We start from the raw sequence: 16,639 nt of genomic DNA, 5'->3' as shown, positions 1-16,639 counted from the left end.
TTTATCCGATTCCATCGGAATATCGATACTACTCTATGGGGAGAGCCGAGATTACATATTTTACAATGGCTTCATCACTAGCCCCTAATCACGCCCAAAACAATTCCACAAAAATTATCTTGCAATCTTTCGTTAAGAATAGAAGATTCGGATATAAAATCTTAACGATATTCAGTTTGTTCTAACTTGTTCATCGCTAGAAATCTAGCCCACATATATCCATAATATTTGCATTCAAAGTAAGAAATCGGGAAAGCAACTCAAACTAGATAATCTATTATTATGAACGATATATTATCAACACAAACTGCATTTTTTTTTTGTATGATATTGATCTAATATATGTTAGTTGGGAAGTCATTGCACTGTCAATGTAAGAGTTTTTTTTTTTTTTTTTTGTGGTTTTGATTCTTTCCTATCTTGCTCTAGTATTCAAGTCACATTGTGTGGCTATATGCCGTGTGTAGATTGCAAAACCCTACTCTCTCTTACTCATCAAATTCAAACCCCACCCCTCTCTCTTTCCAAGTGAGAAGAGTGGCCACTGAGGCAATCCCTCAGTAGTTTATCAATATAAGAATTAGAACTCTCTATTTCTCGACGTGTCATGTTTCCGTTACTGTTGCTGGTCCTTAGAAACGAATTTTCAAATATACACACCTACTAGAAAATTTTCAAAATAAAAAAAATTATACATATGAACATCATTCTAATCAAATAAAGAATTAAATGAATTGAGAGCATTTTACTATGGTAAACTTCTTTCAAGATAGAAAATGCCATAAGGTGGGTGCGGGCTGCAGAAGCCCATATTGATAGGAGGCCCAATCACAATTGACTCAGACATCGGCCTCCATCTCCATCTCCATCTCCATCTCCACTGCCAAAGTGGCCTGAGGGAGTTCCTGCTTCAACTCCCTCCACACGAATCGCCAGAGACACAGTCGACTCGGCCGCCGTCGGAGTCAAGCCCTCGCCAGAGACACACATTCGCTTCCACTTTGGGTTTCTGCGCCCGTCGACGCCGCTGAACCTCGCCTCTGTACGTATGAATTCGCTTTAGGTTTTCGTTTTCTGCGTAGAAGCTGGATCTTTTTTTTCTTATGATCTGCGTATTTCGTGTATAGTCGTTTAAAGTACGGCTAAATGCTAATTCCTGGAGCTCCGAAACCTGTTCTGTAGTTTGTTGTTGTACTTGGGAGTTGTTTAAAAATTTGTTCTTTGAATTTGATTCGTTGATTCTGGAGAATGCAGTGGAGTAAAAAAATTGAGAATGCTCGATTTTTGTGCAAAGAAAAATCGTTGGTCGTTGACGGGGCGGGGGGTTGAGTGCTTTTGATGTGCCCCTTGGCCGTCCCCGAGTCGAAACAAACGGGGATAAGACATCAACTGCTTGTAACTTGTAAGGGACTCCCCTCTTCGTAAATGTTAATGTTAAATGAAGAACTGAATGTCAGTTAATATGCTGGACTATAGGTGTCCTATGGACTGCTGTAACATAATGCAACACCCGTTTCACTTTTAGTTGCAGTGAAGTGAAATCTTAATCGACACTTTTACGATATCAGTTATAAGAAGCTGTTTATGCGTGTCTTGTGTCTCTGCTTTGGTTTTTGCTAAAGTGTAGGTTCTGAATGGTAGTGTAGAAACAAAGTGCATGTGGTCGAGGTTGAGGACTTTGTGTTGCGTCTCGTCTTTCCCTCATATTTTGCCTTTTTGTGCTGTTTCCCAGCTAGTGTCATTAGGCACTTACCATAATCGATCATCCCCTATTAATCGAAATGTGTAAATCTTATTTTCTTATTCTAGTGTTGTGGAAAATTTCATGATCTATCTCTAGTACTCTACCGTCTACATTCATTGTTGAGTCGCTACTGGTAACATGCCCGAGGCAGATATCACATGCCAGGGATTAAGGTGCTCTTTTGTGTTGGTGGAATGTAGATTTCCAGTAATTTCATATGTTCTTTTGACAATCTTTTGATTATTCTGATGATCTGTTTTTTTGTATTTTTTTTTTTCTGAAGATTCTTCATGAACATGAAAGCATGGTAAAATTACCTTCTTCCTTGTTGTTTAAGGAAATATGAGCTCATCGGTTGGTGAATTTTCTTAGATCTGTCTTTGGCAAATACTATTGGAGTATCTCTGCTTCCTCTTATGTGAAGTTAGGTCACTTTATTCATTGGAGAGTAGCTTGGGTGCCAATAATTTAACTTTTTCAAAATTGCTTTTGGCCAATGACTTCTCCCAGCGACATTCAGAACCGAAACTCATTGTTTTCATACATATTCTGTCCCCTGTTAGCATTTTTAGTTTTTTGTTAGTTATAGATGACATCTTGCTTACAGGACCTGCCTCTCTAATGATGAATCATGGAGAATGGTGTCCTTCATGTGAATTGTTTGGTTGAATCTTGTGTCTACTTCTTCTTATTGTATATTCTTCTTGGGCTGCAGATAAACGAAAAATGAAGAAAGGGATACACCCTCAGATGCAATGGATATCGTATGTGACCCAGAGTGGGAGATTGATGCATGTTATGATGACAAAGATACACAATACTGGCAAAGTTTACCATTTCCGAGCAAGACGTCAAATGGCTCAGAGCTTGGGGCAGATTGCAAAATACAAACGCCGTTATGAGCAGCAGAATGCTGAGGACAATGACAAGTAGTACCTTTGAAGGTGCAAATAGAAAGTCAAAGTCGACAATTTGTTTTCTGGGTTCGGTCTTTCTAGCGCAAACACTTCGAGTCTTATGGGTAATGCACGTTTCCCACCTTTCTGTTTAATAAGTCCAGGAAGGAGACCTTTTCATCACTTACAGAGAATGAGATGGAAGATAAGAAGTGTATTTGTCAATAGATTGTTCGGTTTGTCCTTGGTTTGATAGGTTTGTGTTCTTAATGATGCATCCGGATTGTCATGCTGCTTTGGTTTGATAGGTTTGTGTTCTTAATGATGCATCCGGATTGTCATGCTGCTTTCATTTGTCTGGCCCTCGAGTCAGTTCTTGTGAAAGCATTAAACTGGAGCTTGTCCTACAAAATGCTCGCCTGCTGTTCAATTGGTTGTTGTGAATGATGAAATTATGCGACATCTCATCGAAAAATGTGCAAAATAAGTATTCTCATGCGGATCTTTTGCGGTATATTTGAACTCTGAAGGAGCTCGATATAAGGTGTAAGTCTAGGATCATAGATCGTGCCAGTTCAGTTGGGTTTCAGCGAGACCTTTCTTTGACGATGGTCCGATTGAAATAAGCTCTTTTTTAAACATTGTTTGAAGACTTACTTTAATGGCATCATACTTCAAATCTTGGATTTTGATCGCATGCCAAATAGGGAGCCTAGAAAATCGATCTGATCAACCTCGTCCTCAATCCTATAAGGGTGTAAATAGTCCGACATGGTTTTATGCATCAGCTTGATTCGATTATGTACAGCTCGGTACTCCGTTTGAGCTAGATCCATCTTAGTTTCTCGAGCTTTGTCTCGAAGTCACCAAGTTTTCGTACTTGACTTGATTGATAATTCAAGCTATTCGAACTCTAGGAGAATCAAAACAGAGTTCGAATCAAAACCCAGTTCGAGTGAGCACTTGAGCTTGCCTAGACACGAGAGTTTCATCAACATCTGATATGAATGATGGCTCTGTCATTTGCTGTGAGTGCATAAATAAGCAGATTTTTAAGCATCCTATGCTGAGCTTGCTCATATCTGCTGCAATGGTCAAGAATTTTCAGACATTGTTGATCAGCCTGGATCTTAGCAAGTGCCTGTGGATAATAACTAAGATTAATAATCTTGTGGATAGAAAGAATTAATCCATTTAATTAATCATCAGTGGTTGTTTAGTTGTCCTAGTTAGCCTAAACCTTATCAGCTTAAAATGGAACCATATTGTCACCGGAATCCCCTACTGATTGTTCATGCTTATCACGGATGATGAAGTAGTAGCCTGCTAATGCCGTTACAGCTTTAAATCATGAACTTATTAATGAAGCAAAAGGCCCTTGAACCACAGCAAATAATAAGCCAATCCCTCATCACGAATTAAGCCGTTCACCCCCACACCAGGGTCACCACCTACAACATGAAACCTCATGACTCTGCCAGGTAAGAAAAACATGAATTCAGTCTTCTCCCACAAGATCAAATTAAACAATGATCCCTCCTCCTAACCTTTATATAAATACAGCACCAAGCTCACCAATTATCCTACTGCATCATCTCACAACGATGCGGCTACACAATGTGCTAATCGTGTTCTCGTGGCTACTCTTGTTATATGCATGTTCCTTGATAACGGAAGCTAAGCCGACAACTTCAAGGGTCTGGAAAAATGCAACCAATGCCTCATCGTCGTCTCCATGGCTAAAGATGGTGTCCAAGGACGGATGGCCGAGGCCCGTCGGGTGCTGGAGCAGGTCATGGATATGCAACCAAGGGGAGTATCCGCCATTCCGCAAGCAGTGCTGCAGGAACCGGTGTGTTGACATCACTTCGGACGTCGACCACTGTGGGTTGTGCGCCATCAGGTGCCCTTACACTTGGCAGTGCTGCTTCGGCCTCTGCAGGAACATAAACATCAATCCGCTTCACTGCGGTCGGTGCTTCAACCGCTGTCCCTTTGGGGTTCCATGTCTCTTCGGCATGTGCGGATATGCCAAGCCTCTGCCACCGCGCCGCCCTTACCCTCCCAAGCAACCCTGGCCTCTGCCACCACGCAGTCCTTACCCTCCCAAGCAACCCTGGCCTCCCAAGCAACCCTGGCCTTTTCCGCCCCGCCCACCCAAGGGAGATCAGCCACCTGCGGTCGCTTGAAGGCCGCCTATCCGTTAGTTCGTGTGTTCTTTAATTCCTCTAGTATTGAATTTCATATGTGGATGTTATTTATTGTTGTAATAATCAGTCTATATTCATGTTTCTCATGCTGTGTATGGGTCATAGCCATATGCACTACACAGTATGAAATTCCAATGTGAAACGTATATTTAGGTCGATAGTTTCATGAAATGTATCCTCTGGTCTAAGAAGTCATTTTGTTAGTAAGAAAAGAGGTGGTCTCGTGTTTATTGAGTCCACTAAATATTAACTGTTTTCATAGTCCAATCACTCTCCCTTGATACCTGTCTGTTTTTGGCTCAAGCTTGATGCTATGACGTACAATTAACTGATGAAGACTAACCCCATTTCGGGAAAATATGCTACTGAAAATGATATAGTTTCCACCTGGAAAATCCTTTAGACGAGAACAAACTACTCCAAAATGGAAACAAAACTCCCTCCAAAGATAAAAGAAAAATAACTGCACAAATCAAATCGTTACAAAACAGAAGAGCTAATGTAAAAGTATGTTTGTTCTCGAGCCTCTTCTATTTGTCCTTGTAAGAAGGACATGAACATATATCGTTTGGAGGCACGTGAAAGGTACCAAAACAGGGTAATAGAAGCTTTAGCATGTTGCTTGCCGTCACCAGAATCCATTAGAAATCTATTATTGATGCAATGAGCAATGAAGGTACAGATTGTCATTAATACGAACACAGAGAGAGAGAGAGAGAGAGAGAGAGAGAGAGAGAGAGAGAGAGAGAGATCACTTAAGCAACAAGCAACATAAACATTTTTTTTTATATGAGAAGCTGTGCATCTGTTACAAAAAAGTAGAGAAAAATACGGATTACAGCATAATGAAACTAATTGAGCACAAAGCTATCACTCAAGATATGAGTTTGCCACAATCATCTATGCTTACTAATAAGTAGGAAAGCTAGGATCCACATCCCGAGCCCAGGACTCCAGTCCCCCAATGATATCCTTGGCAGAAGTAAAGCCTATATCATGGAGGTAGTTGACAGCCCTCTGTGAATCGTTACCTCTTCTGCAAATCACATAAAGGCTCGCATCCCTCTGGCCTTCTGCTTCCCTTAAAGCTGATGAGATTTCAGCTAGTCTTTTCTCTAAGGTCGAAAGCGGAATGTTCAAGGAATTGGGAAGAGATACAATCCTGAAGTGGTGCTCAGGGCGGACATCTACCAGTATATGCACTTCACCATTTTTAAGTCTCTCATTGTAGTCCTTACTGCTTATCCTGGAGTCTCCCGAGAGCAAATTCAACTTCGGAGGGGCAGACTGCGTCCAGTAGAAGATCATTGGGACAGAGAGATTTTCATCAGTTAAGCATAACAAAACAAGGCCAGATAGTATTTTCTTTCATAAATCATCAAACGTTCCATCTTCAAAGAAAGGAGATTTAAGTTGAGGTTGACAGTTCACAAATGCCAAATAGAGCACCCTGCTTCGTTTACTATTTGGAAGCACATTTTCCCCAGATGTGACGCAACATGATATAATTTCAGGCTCTTATGCTTGTCACTGGCAATTACAGTCAACCATTTGCATAGTGACTGTATAAAACATGTCAAGGTAATAGAAGTAAACGAAGAAATACACACTTAATAGGGTCGTATCAAGGGGAGAAGAAGAGCTGAAGAACACATGTTACCGCAGACAATGGGGACTGGGTGAACTTCTCATAGTCAAATTCTTGAAATTGTTGTCGTGTGAATGTTGCATTCTCTCCACACACTTCACAGTGCAAAGACCTGCCTCTTATCTTGACCTAGACATACAAAAGAGAAACAGGGAATAGGTCAGAAGCTCTTAGAGTATTCCACAAACAACACACTAGAAGAATGACCTGTTTAAAAAAAAAAAAAAATCTGAGTTCATAACATAATGCGATGATGCATACAATTCGTATCCGTCCAGATAAAGCATCAAACAAAAGCATCCTTCCCACTAGTGGTTCGCCAACTGCACTTGCAATCTTTATTGCCTCGAGTGCCTGAAGACAGCCAATGATACCCGGTACTGAAAAATTCACATTAAGGAATCACGCTCAAGATCTTAACTATTAACAATGGAAAAGAATGCTGTTTCCCTAAAGATCTTATCTCCATTAATGACCACTAATAGGAGAATGCGGAAAATACAATCTCCACTCGAGACCATACTTCCAAGAATGAACAGGAAATTCCACAAGCCACCAATTGAGGCCACTTACCTACTCCTAGAACTCCACTGTCAGAACATCGCTGGCATGCTGTTGTCGGTGGTGGAGTAGGAAACAAACATCGGTAGCACGGACCTCCATTGTAGTTATAAACTGAGAGCTGTACACAGATAATTTTGGTTTCTGTTAGTCTCACAAGCAATAATGTTTCTGGTCCTTTTGAGGGAAAAAAAATGCAATTCAGAAATTTGTATTGAAGTAGCTGCTGAGCTTACCTGCCCCTCCAATCCCAGTGCAGCACCTGATACAAGAGGCTGCACTTTCAAAAGAAGCAACTTATCATAATTACAGCTAGAATGCTAGGCACAAAAAAGATTGACTTGCTTCTCTATGTCCAATCAACATGCCCAATCGATAAACCCAGAAGAAGTACGAAGCTCATATTGCGATACCTCAGCTCAATTATCAAGGAGCATTAATATTGTTACATTTACATTTCTTAGGTGCAAGTATCATAGGAAGATTTATTCTGGTAGATGACGAGTATAAAGCTATAAACCTCCTCTCTGCTAGGGACATTTCAATTTTCACGGAAAAAGGCAGCCAACCGATAGAAGGCAGCTGGTGACTTGGTTTCAACCCAAAAAACAAAAAAAACTGGTGACTTGGTGTCTTTGTCAAGGAAAAGCAATCACAGGCCTGACAAAAAGCCAATATACCTTCCCCAACACCACACAGCAATCACTGATCATGTACCGGCCTGGAGCATTATCCGTTGCATCTACCACAACATCATACCTAGCAAGCACAATAGACATGAAAATCAAGATACTTCAATCACCGAGAAGTGAGAAAGAAAAAAGACACAAAAGTTGAATGTGAAAATATAATGTCAAAATAGCATATTATCACTTCAGGCATACTTGCTCAAGATTTCCAAGGCATTGGAAGTGCGTAAAGCCTCTTTGTGTTCAACAATCTGGACAGTTGAGTTGATGCTGAAATCATATCAATACCTTATCAGAATACAATAAAATTCCCATCAAAATACAGCATATGAAATTTCGGAGAAAAGAACAGAAAAGAGCCGGCGGTGTCACGTACGCACGACAAGCAGCAGCAGCAGACTCGACCTTCAACCTGCCTATATATGCTTCGGTGTGGATAATCTACAGTTAAGTGTAGCAAAAGGAAGGACGTCATGTCACAAACTCACAACAGCGAAAACAGCCAAGAAAGAAAATGCGCAAACGCGATTGTGACTGCTCAAGAAATTACAGCATGTACCTGCCTGTGCATATTATTAAGCTCGACCTCGTCATTGTCGACAATACCCAACCGACCTGGATTTAACCACCAAACATATTGAGTTCAGCACACACAAAACTACAGAGCTACAGTGTAGTTATTCAGGTCATGTGCCTGACGAGTTGACCGATTCCTCTACCCCGCATCTTCCCCTTCCCCAAGATATTGCCGCTTCGTTTGAACCAGTAAATTTACGCCTAGGATCAAACAAACTGAAGAACTGTAATAACTAGTCAGTAAACATAACAAACCTACTCCACAAGCCGCAAGATATAACAGAGCCGGCGATCCCAATCCTCCAGCTCCAACCACTAAAATCGACGACTTCAAGAGATTCGACTGCGCTGCGCAAATTAAGAGGAGCGAAAAAATTATAACCAATTCGCAACAAATCAAAAGCCATCCATCGACTGCAATAGAATCGCCAAATAGCTCTATCTTGCAATCATTTCTCGAGCATACGAATTCGAGGTAGAATGAACCTTGAACTCCAAAAGAAGGGAGCAAAAGCTGACGGCTGTATCTATGGATCATTTCGGGCGAGAGGCCGTGTCCGAGCCCCGAATCGAGGCTAGTTGCCAGAGGACACGATCCGTTGCTGGAGACTGCGTCGTTCCGGCAGTTCAAGTCCTTGAGCTGAGCTTCGAGAGCAGAAATCTTGGCCTCTATGTCGCTCTTCGTCGCCTTCAGACCTTTGATTTCGCTGAGGATTCTAGCAGCATCAGCTCCACCAGAATCCATCTCTTTCCTCGAGACGTTGAATGCGAGAAGCGATTGAGCTGAGAGTGAGACCGAGACTGAGACAGAGAGGGAGACGGGGGGCTTCGAAGATTGACAAAAACCCTAGCTTGGATGTGGAAGAAGGGCAACGCAGATGAAAGAGACGAGGAAAGGTTTTGACTTTTGACTCGTTGACTCCATTCGCTAATTAACCAATGAGGAATTGCCATTGCCACGTCAGCAACACGATCGCCAAAAAAATTGATTTAAATAGCATTTCATTAAAATAATTGCTCGTACATTTCAAAATAATTATTTCATAAAAAATACTTGTTATCCATAACAAATTATATCTTAAAACTTCCGTGAAATTCATCATTTATTTTTGCAAACGATAGTAGCTATATATAACTTAATCGTTTTTCGCGAAATAAAAAGAGCACTACCTATGAAATTACTCCAAAATTCAGAAACAAGGCGAGGTCAAAAAGCGCTAATCTAAGATGTCCAATGGCGACCAACTATATTATATTTAATCACCTATGACGTCCTATAACTATTTGATATACTGCTGTGGCGAAATAAGGCGAGGTCAAAGCTGTGATCACATATCACTTAACGTAAAAGGACTTGTCACGTGGCTTATGGTTTGTAAACTTGTTGCGTGGCAAATATGGAGACTTACACATGCGAGAAATTTTTTTTTCCTTCGAGTAAAATTTCGTCCATATTTTTTTATCTTCATGAGCCGTTCTGAATTGTGCGGATTTTTTTTTTTTTTTGTTCAGCTGGTACAAGTTGACCAACTTTTTTAATTTCCAAATTTGACCGATTTAATTAAGCAATTGTACCTCTGAATTTCCTTTGGATGGCCAATTGGAAGATCACGAGCCCATTGTAAGTTGAGCCCAGGCCCAGGCCCAGTCCAATCCCTTGTGGCCCAGTGATTCCGAGCTCAAAAGGCCTGACTCCGGACAACCCGACCGACATCGCCCGTGCCGCCAAAAGGAATAACCCCGGACACGCGCTGAGGATGGCGCGTGAATGGATGAGAAATGGGATAAGTCGACGCTGTCAATTGTTACGACCAAATCAAATCACATACTTTTAGTTGAGGAAAGAGACTGAGAAATCCTAGGACGATCAACTAATCTGTCGGCGCTACAGCTTTAATAGAAAATGTTTGGTTTCTATACTTAAAAAAAAAAAAAAATCAATAGCACCGATTTTAAAGTATTGCATTTGCAGGTGAATTATTAAACATACAAATATCAAAATTAAGGAAACAAAAAAATCGCCCAAAAAAATATTAATTTAAAAAAAAAAACGCAATTTCCATTGGGCACGAAGAGAGCGTGGATGATGATTTGCATTTTCGGATTTCTGGGGATTCTTGGAGCCGCAACATACGGAAGCACGAAGTTGATGAAGTAAGGGATTTAAGGAGAAAAAGCTGCCCGAATCTCTGCGGAGTTGGACTAGTTCGAGTTCCTTCTGCCTCCTAGGACGTTGTTTGTTCATCATTCGGGATAAATCATGTCGCACAAGCACGGGACAACATCGATCACAGAACGTGGACACGTAATCCGACTCGTCAAGCATTCAAACAAGGTGATATCTCGTTTGTGTCACACATAAATTTAATTTTCCATAAACCAAATGTCGGGAAACTCCGAAAACATTTTCTCGGGAAGATAATTTTCGCGAAACGAACGGAGTCTTAATATAATGTTAAGAGTGTTTTAGCAGCAGACATTGACAAGACCCGCGTACATTATGCTGGACCTTTTCAATGACGAATTTGAAAAAAATCAACACTTCTTCCATTATCGATGAACTGCTATTCCGCATATGATCCAAAAAAAATAAATTCAAAGATATTGCTTCAAGGGCATATGCAAATTTGATGAGCAGGAGGACATCGGAACTTGAATCTCTAGTGTAACCGCCGGTCTGATTCAACTCGGGAGTCGAACTGATACCTTTGATTTTAGATGATTCCAAATTCCCAAAATTTGGAGCTGATAATAATCAATCCGGTTCACGGAACCGGATTAGACCATATGCCTTCATTTCCTTTTCTTTTCTAAGTTTTTTTTTTTTATAATATTAGAATTGAAGCTGCATTAGGGGCAGAGACAATATGCCTTGTGAAATTTCTACTCATATCCAAAGCCGAACTCCAAAAGTCGGAAGAAACTATATATATATATATATTTACGACAAGGAAAACATGCTAAGTATCACATTAACTTGACAAAAAATAAGTCGTAGATTATCAAATTCCAACATTAGAAGTCTGATCATCCACAACAAGAATTAATATACTCTAATCACGAAGAATTATAACCTAAAAAAAAAAAAAAGGCACCTCCGGTTCTCGGTTTCACAAATTGGAAATCTATTCGGTCCGATCCGATTCTCAACTCCAGGATGGGATACAAAAAATAAGTTCCGGATTATCAAATTCCAACGTTAGAAGTCCGATCATGCACAGCAAGAATTAATATGCTCTAATCATGAAAGAACAAAAAAAAAAAAAAAAAAAAGCACCTTCGGTTCTTGGGTGGTGGACAAGGTTGATTCTCGGTTCCACAAACTGAAAATCCATCCGGTTTGGTCCGTTTCTCAACTCTATGATGGGAATCGATCATCCCTAAGATTTATAAAACCGTTGTCTAGCCTAACGAGGAAAACAGAGAAATAAGATTTCCTATAAACATTGCAAATGCAATAAAAAAAGAAAGAAAGCCGCTGGCATGGCGGTTTGTGATGATTGTCATTATTTTTGACTCCACAATTTTTTAATTAATCGGTGCTTTGTGCAAAACATGTGGTGATGGTGTGTGGATCTGCGGTAAAAAATAATTGACAGTATTGCTAGATCGTCGAGAAAGCATTTAAAAAAAAAAGTACTCTCGTAAAACTTTCTTGGCAACATCATCAATTTAATACAACTTAGTAATCACACATGAGAGAGAGAGAGAGAGAGAGAGAGAGAGAGAGCATGTGGATAATAAATTAATTTGTCTTTATTTATTTTTTTTGGCTCAATTTTTTGTCTTTATTTCTCTAATTTGGAATTTATCGGTGTGTAAATGAACATGTATACAGCTTGAAGCACCAAAAGCTAATTTTTCAAATTAAGGCTCGGGATGACCGGTTAGAGGAGTTCACACCCTCATCGCCCAATTCTAAGCTACTCAATCTAGCCAATGCCCCCACCAAAGTCGCTGTGTTGTAAGTACACGCTTCCGTCTGCATAAAATTCTTCCTTTCGTCCCTGAACCGGTCCATGTCGTCGGGCCCGCCCACCAGCGCCCCGACCAGCACGTTCGGGTTCGGGTCGCGCCGTCCGAACCAGTCGTAGTACCCCTGCATGCACCCGATGAATCCCTTGCTCTTCCTGTACGGCGGGATGGACGCGCCCCGGTGGTGCACTCTCTGAGGGTACTTATCGCCGTACCCCACCAAGTAGCTCGCGCCCCGCGGGTTGTCGCCGAGGATGTAGTCGACCTGCGACTTCGCCAGGCGGAGGAGCTCCCGCGGGCCCACCCGTTCTCTGCCGCAGCCGAGCGTCTGGTTCGCCGCCCGGAGGTGATCGGAGTAGGCCGACAGCAGGAACGCCGCGCCCGACACGTACTGCATGTTGTTCCACTTGCGGACGTACAGTAAGCCTCCCGGGGTGCGGCGCACGTTGGTCCCGTTGTTCTTGTTGAGGCAAGCGCACAAGTAGTGCTCGGCCTTGGAACGGTACCGTTCCAGGATTCGCCTGTGCGGCTCGTGTTTCGCTCCGTCGTCCATCAGCAACTGCACCCGATATCCGATGCGAAACTTCGATCAATCAAGAGTTAATGCAGCACTAAAGACGAAGAGAGAGAGGTAGAGGGGCATACCATGGAGGCGAGGATTTGGACGCCGGCGAACTTGATGTCCCAGCTGAACTCGGCGATGGCCCAGGTGATCCCACCAAGCAACACCGCGTTGTCCAGCGCGTAGGACAAGTAGCCGACGCTGTCGGTGGCCTTGTAGAGCCACAGAGCAGCCCACAACAGCTCGTCATTGTACCCGCTCACCGACGGGTAGTACCCCTTCGCCGCCGCCACGCTCGCGTCGTACTTCCCCCTCCTCTTGTCTCCAAACTCGAACAACTGCACGGCCCACCAACAATTTAACAAACTCACTTCATTAAAGAAAGAGTAAGAGAGCACGGTGCGGTCCGCGCTGTAATGCTACGGTTCACCTAAACGCAAACCGTTTTTGGTATAATGTGGTTTACCAGCTAGCAGTATCGCCCACGCTCAACATATGTCGCTATAACGGTGTCAATGTACCTGCTGGGCGTGGTGCAATAGCAGGTGGGAGTAATGTGGGTTTGTTTCCCTAAACACGATGGAGGCCGCCGCCATTGCCGCCGCCGTCTCGCCGGCAATTTCTGACCCAGGGTTGTTCTCGTCCACTTTGTACGCCTGCCGGGACGTCGTCATGTCCTCCGGCCGCTGCCAGCAGTAGTGGTCCGTGTCCCCATCCCCCACCTTAATAGTGAAAAAAAAAAACCTGTCATTAATTAATTCCCCTGAACCCAATTAATCAAAGGACGCAAGTGTGTTTGGAAACCACCTAACGTTTGCAAAATCTGACATTTTGTGGACCGAATCTACCTAAATAGGCTAATCATATGTATGCGGTTGTCGATTTTTCCTTTTCCGCTATTTACAAAACATTATGATTATGATCGACTCGATTCATAAACGACCTGACAAACCGCGACAATTTATTGAAAACAGAAAAGAAGAAATTATGAAAGGAAATGGGGGAGACAAAATATATTATACCTGAGCCCAGAGGACGTTGGGGTGGGTGTGGGCTTTGATGAAGTAATCGGTGCCCCATTTGATGGCCTCGAGCGCGCGGGCCAACTCGCCAGCGCCGGCGATCTGTTGGCCGTACTCGATCACCCCCCACGACAGCATTGTGATGGTGAACGCCATCGGGAGGCCGAACTTAACATTGTCGCCGGCGTCGTAGTATCCTCCGACCAGGTCCACCTTTTGCATTTCAACAGAACCCAGAACCCGTCAATTCTATTCATTCAATGCGCAGCCCATATGGAAAGGTGGAAAAAGATGGAAAGAAGATTTGATGGCATTGGTTGGATTGAATTTAGGACGAACCCCTTGTTCAAGGCCATCGGTGAGGCCGGAGTGGTCGCGCCAGGCGACGTGCTGGTTGTGGGGCAGACGGCCAGAGCGCTGCGACTCGAAGTAGAGGAGGCTCTTCGCGAGTGCATCACCGTAGTCCGGAGGCTGAGGCTCAGAACGAGAGACGGTTGCAAGCGTGAAGAAGAGGAGGAGGAGGAGGAGGAGGAGGAGAGCGGAGCGACGACGCCGGAGAAACGCGAGCATGGCGGTGTTCATGCAGGGATGGCGTCTCTGCCCTCCCTGTCTCTCTTCTCTCTCTCGGCGGGCATGTGTGTGAGCTATAACACCCGAGCCTTCTGGCAGTTGCCTTGATATGACTAGCAAAAAAGGGAAAAACAAAAAAACAAAAAGGAACTTATGCGATGACAAAAACAATACTTATCTAGGATTTGGTTAACAATCTGTATTTATGGGAAACTATTAATTATGTTTCTCGGTTGTAACGAAACTAATACTTCCTTGACAGGCATACTGGCTAAGAGCCCTCGAGACATTTACTAAATTAAAACAAGTCTTGTTTACGTTACTATACCTGTACACATTATCGATCAGGACAAGTGTTGTCCATTCAAAAAAGTGCTTTTGTCCGTTAAATTTTTTATAAAAAATATATTTAATTTAGTAAATAATTTTATCTCAGCCCGTCACGTTATGCGAGAGATAAATTAATGTTGTAATTTTTGAGTTACGAGGATACAATTAGGTACCTCTTCATGGGGGGCTGATTTGACAGAGTAACGCTGGAAAAACCCATTTCGTAGAATTTTCAATTGAGTCGGGGTTGGAGATTGGATGAATGACTCTCGACTCCCACTGCTTTTACGTGTTCAACCTTTACATGTTCCTCTCTTTTTGGTTAAGCACGGTTTGGGATTAAGTCGCCCAGCAGGAATGGTCAAAGCGTGGTCTCGTGAAAAGAAAATTCAGACAGCGGCGACCTTTGTGCCCGAGCGCGTGCGGCACTAGCGACGCTTTTGAAAGAGATGGGAGAACAAACTCGGGATGACGGTGGAACCAGCTTGGAAGAGAGCTCACGTCCCAAATCCTGAGTGGTTGGCGAAATATGGCGAGGTGTTTGTGAACAATATTTTTATGAAAAATAATAAAAATTTCAGATTTGGCGAGGTTGGCGAGACTCGGCTCAACCTCGCTCACCTGCGACCAGTCGCACGGCCTTGACCATGGCCAGCGACCGGCTAAAGAAGAAGGGAAAATACAAAAGAAAAGAGAAAAGAGAAAAAAAGTTCATTTATTTTTTAAAAATAAAATAAAAATGAAATTAAAACTAATTAAAAAGAAAATAATGTGAAAGAGTGGAGAAGGAAAGATGAAATTTTTTTTTTCCTCTTCTCGAAGAGAGGAAATATTTTCTTCACTTTTGAAGGTATTTTTCTTTTCGTGAGTATAGAATGTTTTCCTTGGCTCATTTATTTTCCATGAACCAAACCCCGAGAAATCTAGAAAATATTTTCTTGAAAGTTTTTCTTTTTCACGAAACGAATGGTGCCTTAATTTGTTCTTTTTTAGTAAATAATTATTCGTGTATTAGATGATTTATCATATAATCTAATGTCCTATTGAGGAAAAGAAATGATATTTTCTAGCAATATAACTAGATGGTTACGGGGGAAGGCGTGCCGATTAAACCTCAAACCCGTTCTAAATCCTATAGGATTTTCCTAGCGGGTGCCTCAGACCTGATTTAACCCCATCTGCCTCCATCCCTAGAACAAACATATAACTAAGCAACATTAAGTATAGGGATCCTCCTCCTAACTCAATACCTAACTATGTCCAACATGATTTGTATGAAAGTTGACTGGAAAAATCATAAAAAAAGTCCTAAATGTATTGCAATTATGTTAATTCAATTTTAAAGCTTTTGCATTTGTGACAATTCAGTTTATCCAGCCAATTTTAGCCGAAAATCGCTGACATGGAGAATATATGATATTATTATAATATTTTTACGAATTTTTATTTTATTTTTTATTCGTTTTTACTTTTCTTTCTCCTCCTTTTTTTCTTCCCTTCCTTCTTCCTCCAGCCGATCGCCAGCCTTTGGCAAAGCTCACCCTCATGGACCATTGGCGAGGCTCGACCTCACCATCTCTGGTTGAGGGAAAGGTTCATTTTTGTCATATCTCTATTGGGAAAATCTGCCGAATGCATAAAACAAGGGGGGGGATGTAGTTATTATGGGAAAGGTTTTCCTAACAAGATCGTCAGAGATGATACAATCTCAATTGTAAATCTATACATCATCCCCGCGCGTTTTGCATAAAGCACTCATTAATTGGGAAATCGTGTGGTAAAAAATATCCGACAATATTGTTAGATTGTCGGACTAGCAGCTCCCGGTTATTATATACCCCACAAGTGAAAATTAC

At 42.1% G+C, this 16,639-nt stretch overlaps 4 protein-coding genes across 6 annotated transcripts; 2 read left to right on the top strand and 2 right to left on the bottom strand.

Annotated features, from left to right (window-relative positions):
* Nucleotides 1-550: 550 nt before the first annotated feature.
* On the top strand, nt 551-2,915 carry LOC115750024. Of its 3 annotated transcripts, none has more exons than XM_048274399.1 (2): nt 551-573; nt 2,460-2,915. In XM_048274399.1, exon 2 carries the CDS (start codon nt 2,471-2,473, stop codon nt 2,675-2,677), a length of 207 nt encoding a protein of 68 aa, XP_048130356.1. In that variant the 5' UTR covers nt 551-573; nt 2,460-2,470; the 3' UTR covers nt 2,678-2,915. The 3 variants fall into 3 exon arrangements, with proteins under 3 accessions (XP_048130356.1, XP_030543011.1, XP_048130355.1); XM_030687151.2 differs by lacking the exon at nt 551-573 and adding an exon at nt 863-952 and having other exon boundaries at nt 2,454-2,915; XM_048274398.1 differs by lacking the exon at nt 551-573 and adding an exon at nt 1,928-1,951.
* Nucleotides 2,916-4,244: 1,329 nt separating this feature from the next.
* LOC115749950 (stigma-specific STIG1-like protein 4) lies at nt 4,245-4,829 on the top strand. The gene has a single exon (XM_030687008.1). It carries the CDS (start codon nt 4,245-4,247, stop codon nt 4,827-4,829), a length of 585 nt encoding a protein of 194 aa, XP_030542868.1.
* A 779-nt stretch (nt 4,830-5,608) lies between these two features.
* On the bottom strand, nt 5,609-9,231 carry LOC115750003 (adenylyltransferase and sulfurtransferase MOCS3). Its single transcript, XM_030687086.2, has 11 exons — nt 8,811-9,231; nt 8,580-8,672; nt 8,308-8,363; nt 8,125-8,189; nt 7,944-8,018; nt 7,740-7,818; nt 7,296-7,334; nt 7,072-7,180; nt 6,760-6,878; nt 6,511-6,627; nt 5,609-6,137 (listed from the first exon to the last, which is right to left on the bottom strand). The coding sequence occupies exons 1-11, from the start codon at nt 9,067-9,069 to the stop codon at nt 5,760-5,762; spliced, it is 1,389 nt and encodes a 462-aa protein (XP_030542946.1). The 5' UTR covers nt 9,070-9,231; the 3' UTR covers nt 5,609-5,759.
* A 2,830-nt stretch (nt 9,232-12,061) lies between these two features.
* On the bottom strand, nt 12,062-14,548 carry LOC115749949 (endoglucanase 11-like). The gene is made up of 5 exons (XM_030687007.2): nt 14,223-14,548; nt 13,884-14,096; nt 13,383-13,583; nt 12,945-13,199; nt 12,062-12,858 (listed from the first exon to the last, which is right to left on the bottom strand). The coding sequence occupies exons 1-5, from the start codon at nt 14,463-14,465 to the stop codon at nt 12,187-12,189; spliced, it is 1,584 nt and encodes a 527-aa protein (XP_030542867.1). The 5' UTR covers nt 14,466-14,548; the 3' UTR covers nt 12,062-12,186.
* Between the last annotated feature and the right edge of the window lie 2,091 nt (nt 14,549-16,639).

Source organism: Rhodamnia argentea, chromosome 2 (assembly GCF_020921035.1).
Source record: "Rhodamnia argentea isolate NSW1041297 chromosome 2, ASM2092103v1, whole genome shotgun sequence".
In the NCBI taxonomy this organism is placed as follows: domain Eukaryota; kingdom Viridiplantae; phylum Streptophyta; class Magnoliopsida; order Myrtales; family Myrtaceae; genus Rhodamnia; species Rhodamnia argentea.
Note: the sequence above shows the minus strand (reverse complement) of the source record. Positions and strands in the feature narration are given on the sequence as shown.

What these genes read in the sequence shown, in the direction of transcription:
- LOC115750024 (XM_048274399.1), top strand. Translation starts at nt 2,471, where the DNA reads ATGAAGAAAGGGATACACCCTCAGATGCAATGGATATCGTATGTGACC.
- LOC115749950 (XM_030687008.1), top strand. Translation starts at nt 4,245, where the DNA reads ATGCGGCTACACAATGTGCTAATCGTGTTCTCGTGGCTACTCTTGTTA.
- LOC115750003 (XM_030687086.2), bottom strand. Translation starts at nt 9,069, where the DNA reads ATGGATTCTGGTGGAGCTGATGCTGCTAGAATCCTCAGCGAAATCAAA. An exon ending in GCCTTGGAAATCTTGAGCAA is followed by an intron (nt 7,819 to 7,943) that starts GTATGCCTGAAG and finishes TGTGCTTGCTAG; the next exon opens with GTATGATGTTGTGGTAGATG. An exon ending in GCTGTGTGGTGTTGGGGAAG is followed by an intron (nt 7,335 to 7,739) that starts GTATATTGGCTT and finishes TTGAAAGTGCAG; the next exon opens with CCTCTTGTATCAGGTGCTGC.
- LOC115749949 (XM_030687007.2), bottom strand. Translation starts at nt 14,465, where the DNA reads ATGAACACCGCCATGCTCGCGTTTCTCCGGCGTCGTCGCTCCGCTCTC. An exon ending in CCAACGTCCTCTGGGCTCAG is followed by an intron (nt 13,584 to 13,883) that starts GTATAATATATT and finishes TTCACTATTAAG; the next exon opens with GTGGGGGATGGGGACACGGA. An exon ending in TATTGCACCACGCCCAGCAG is followed by an intron (nt 13,200 to 13,382) that starts GTACATTGACAC and finishes TGGGCCGTGCAG; the next exon opens with TTGTTCGAGTTTGGAGACAA.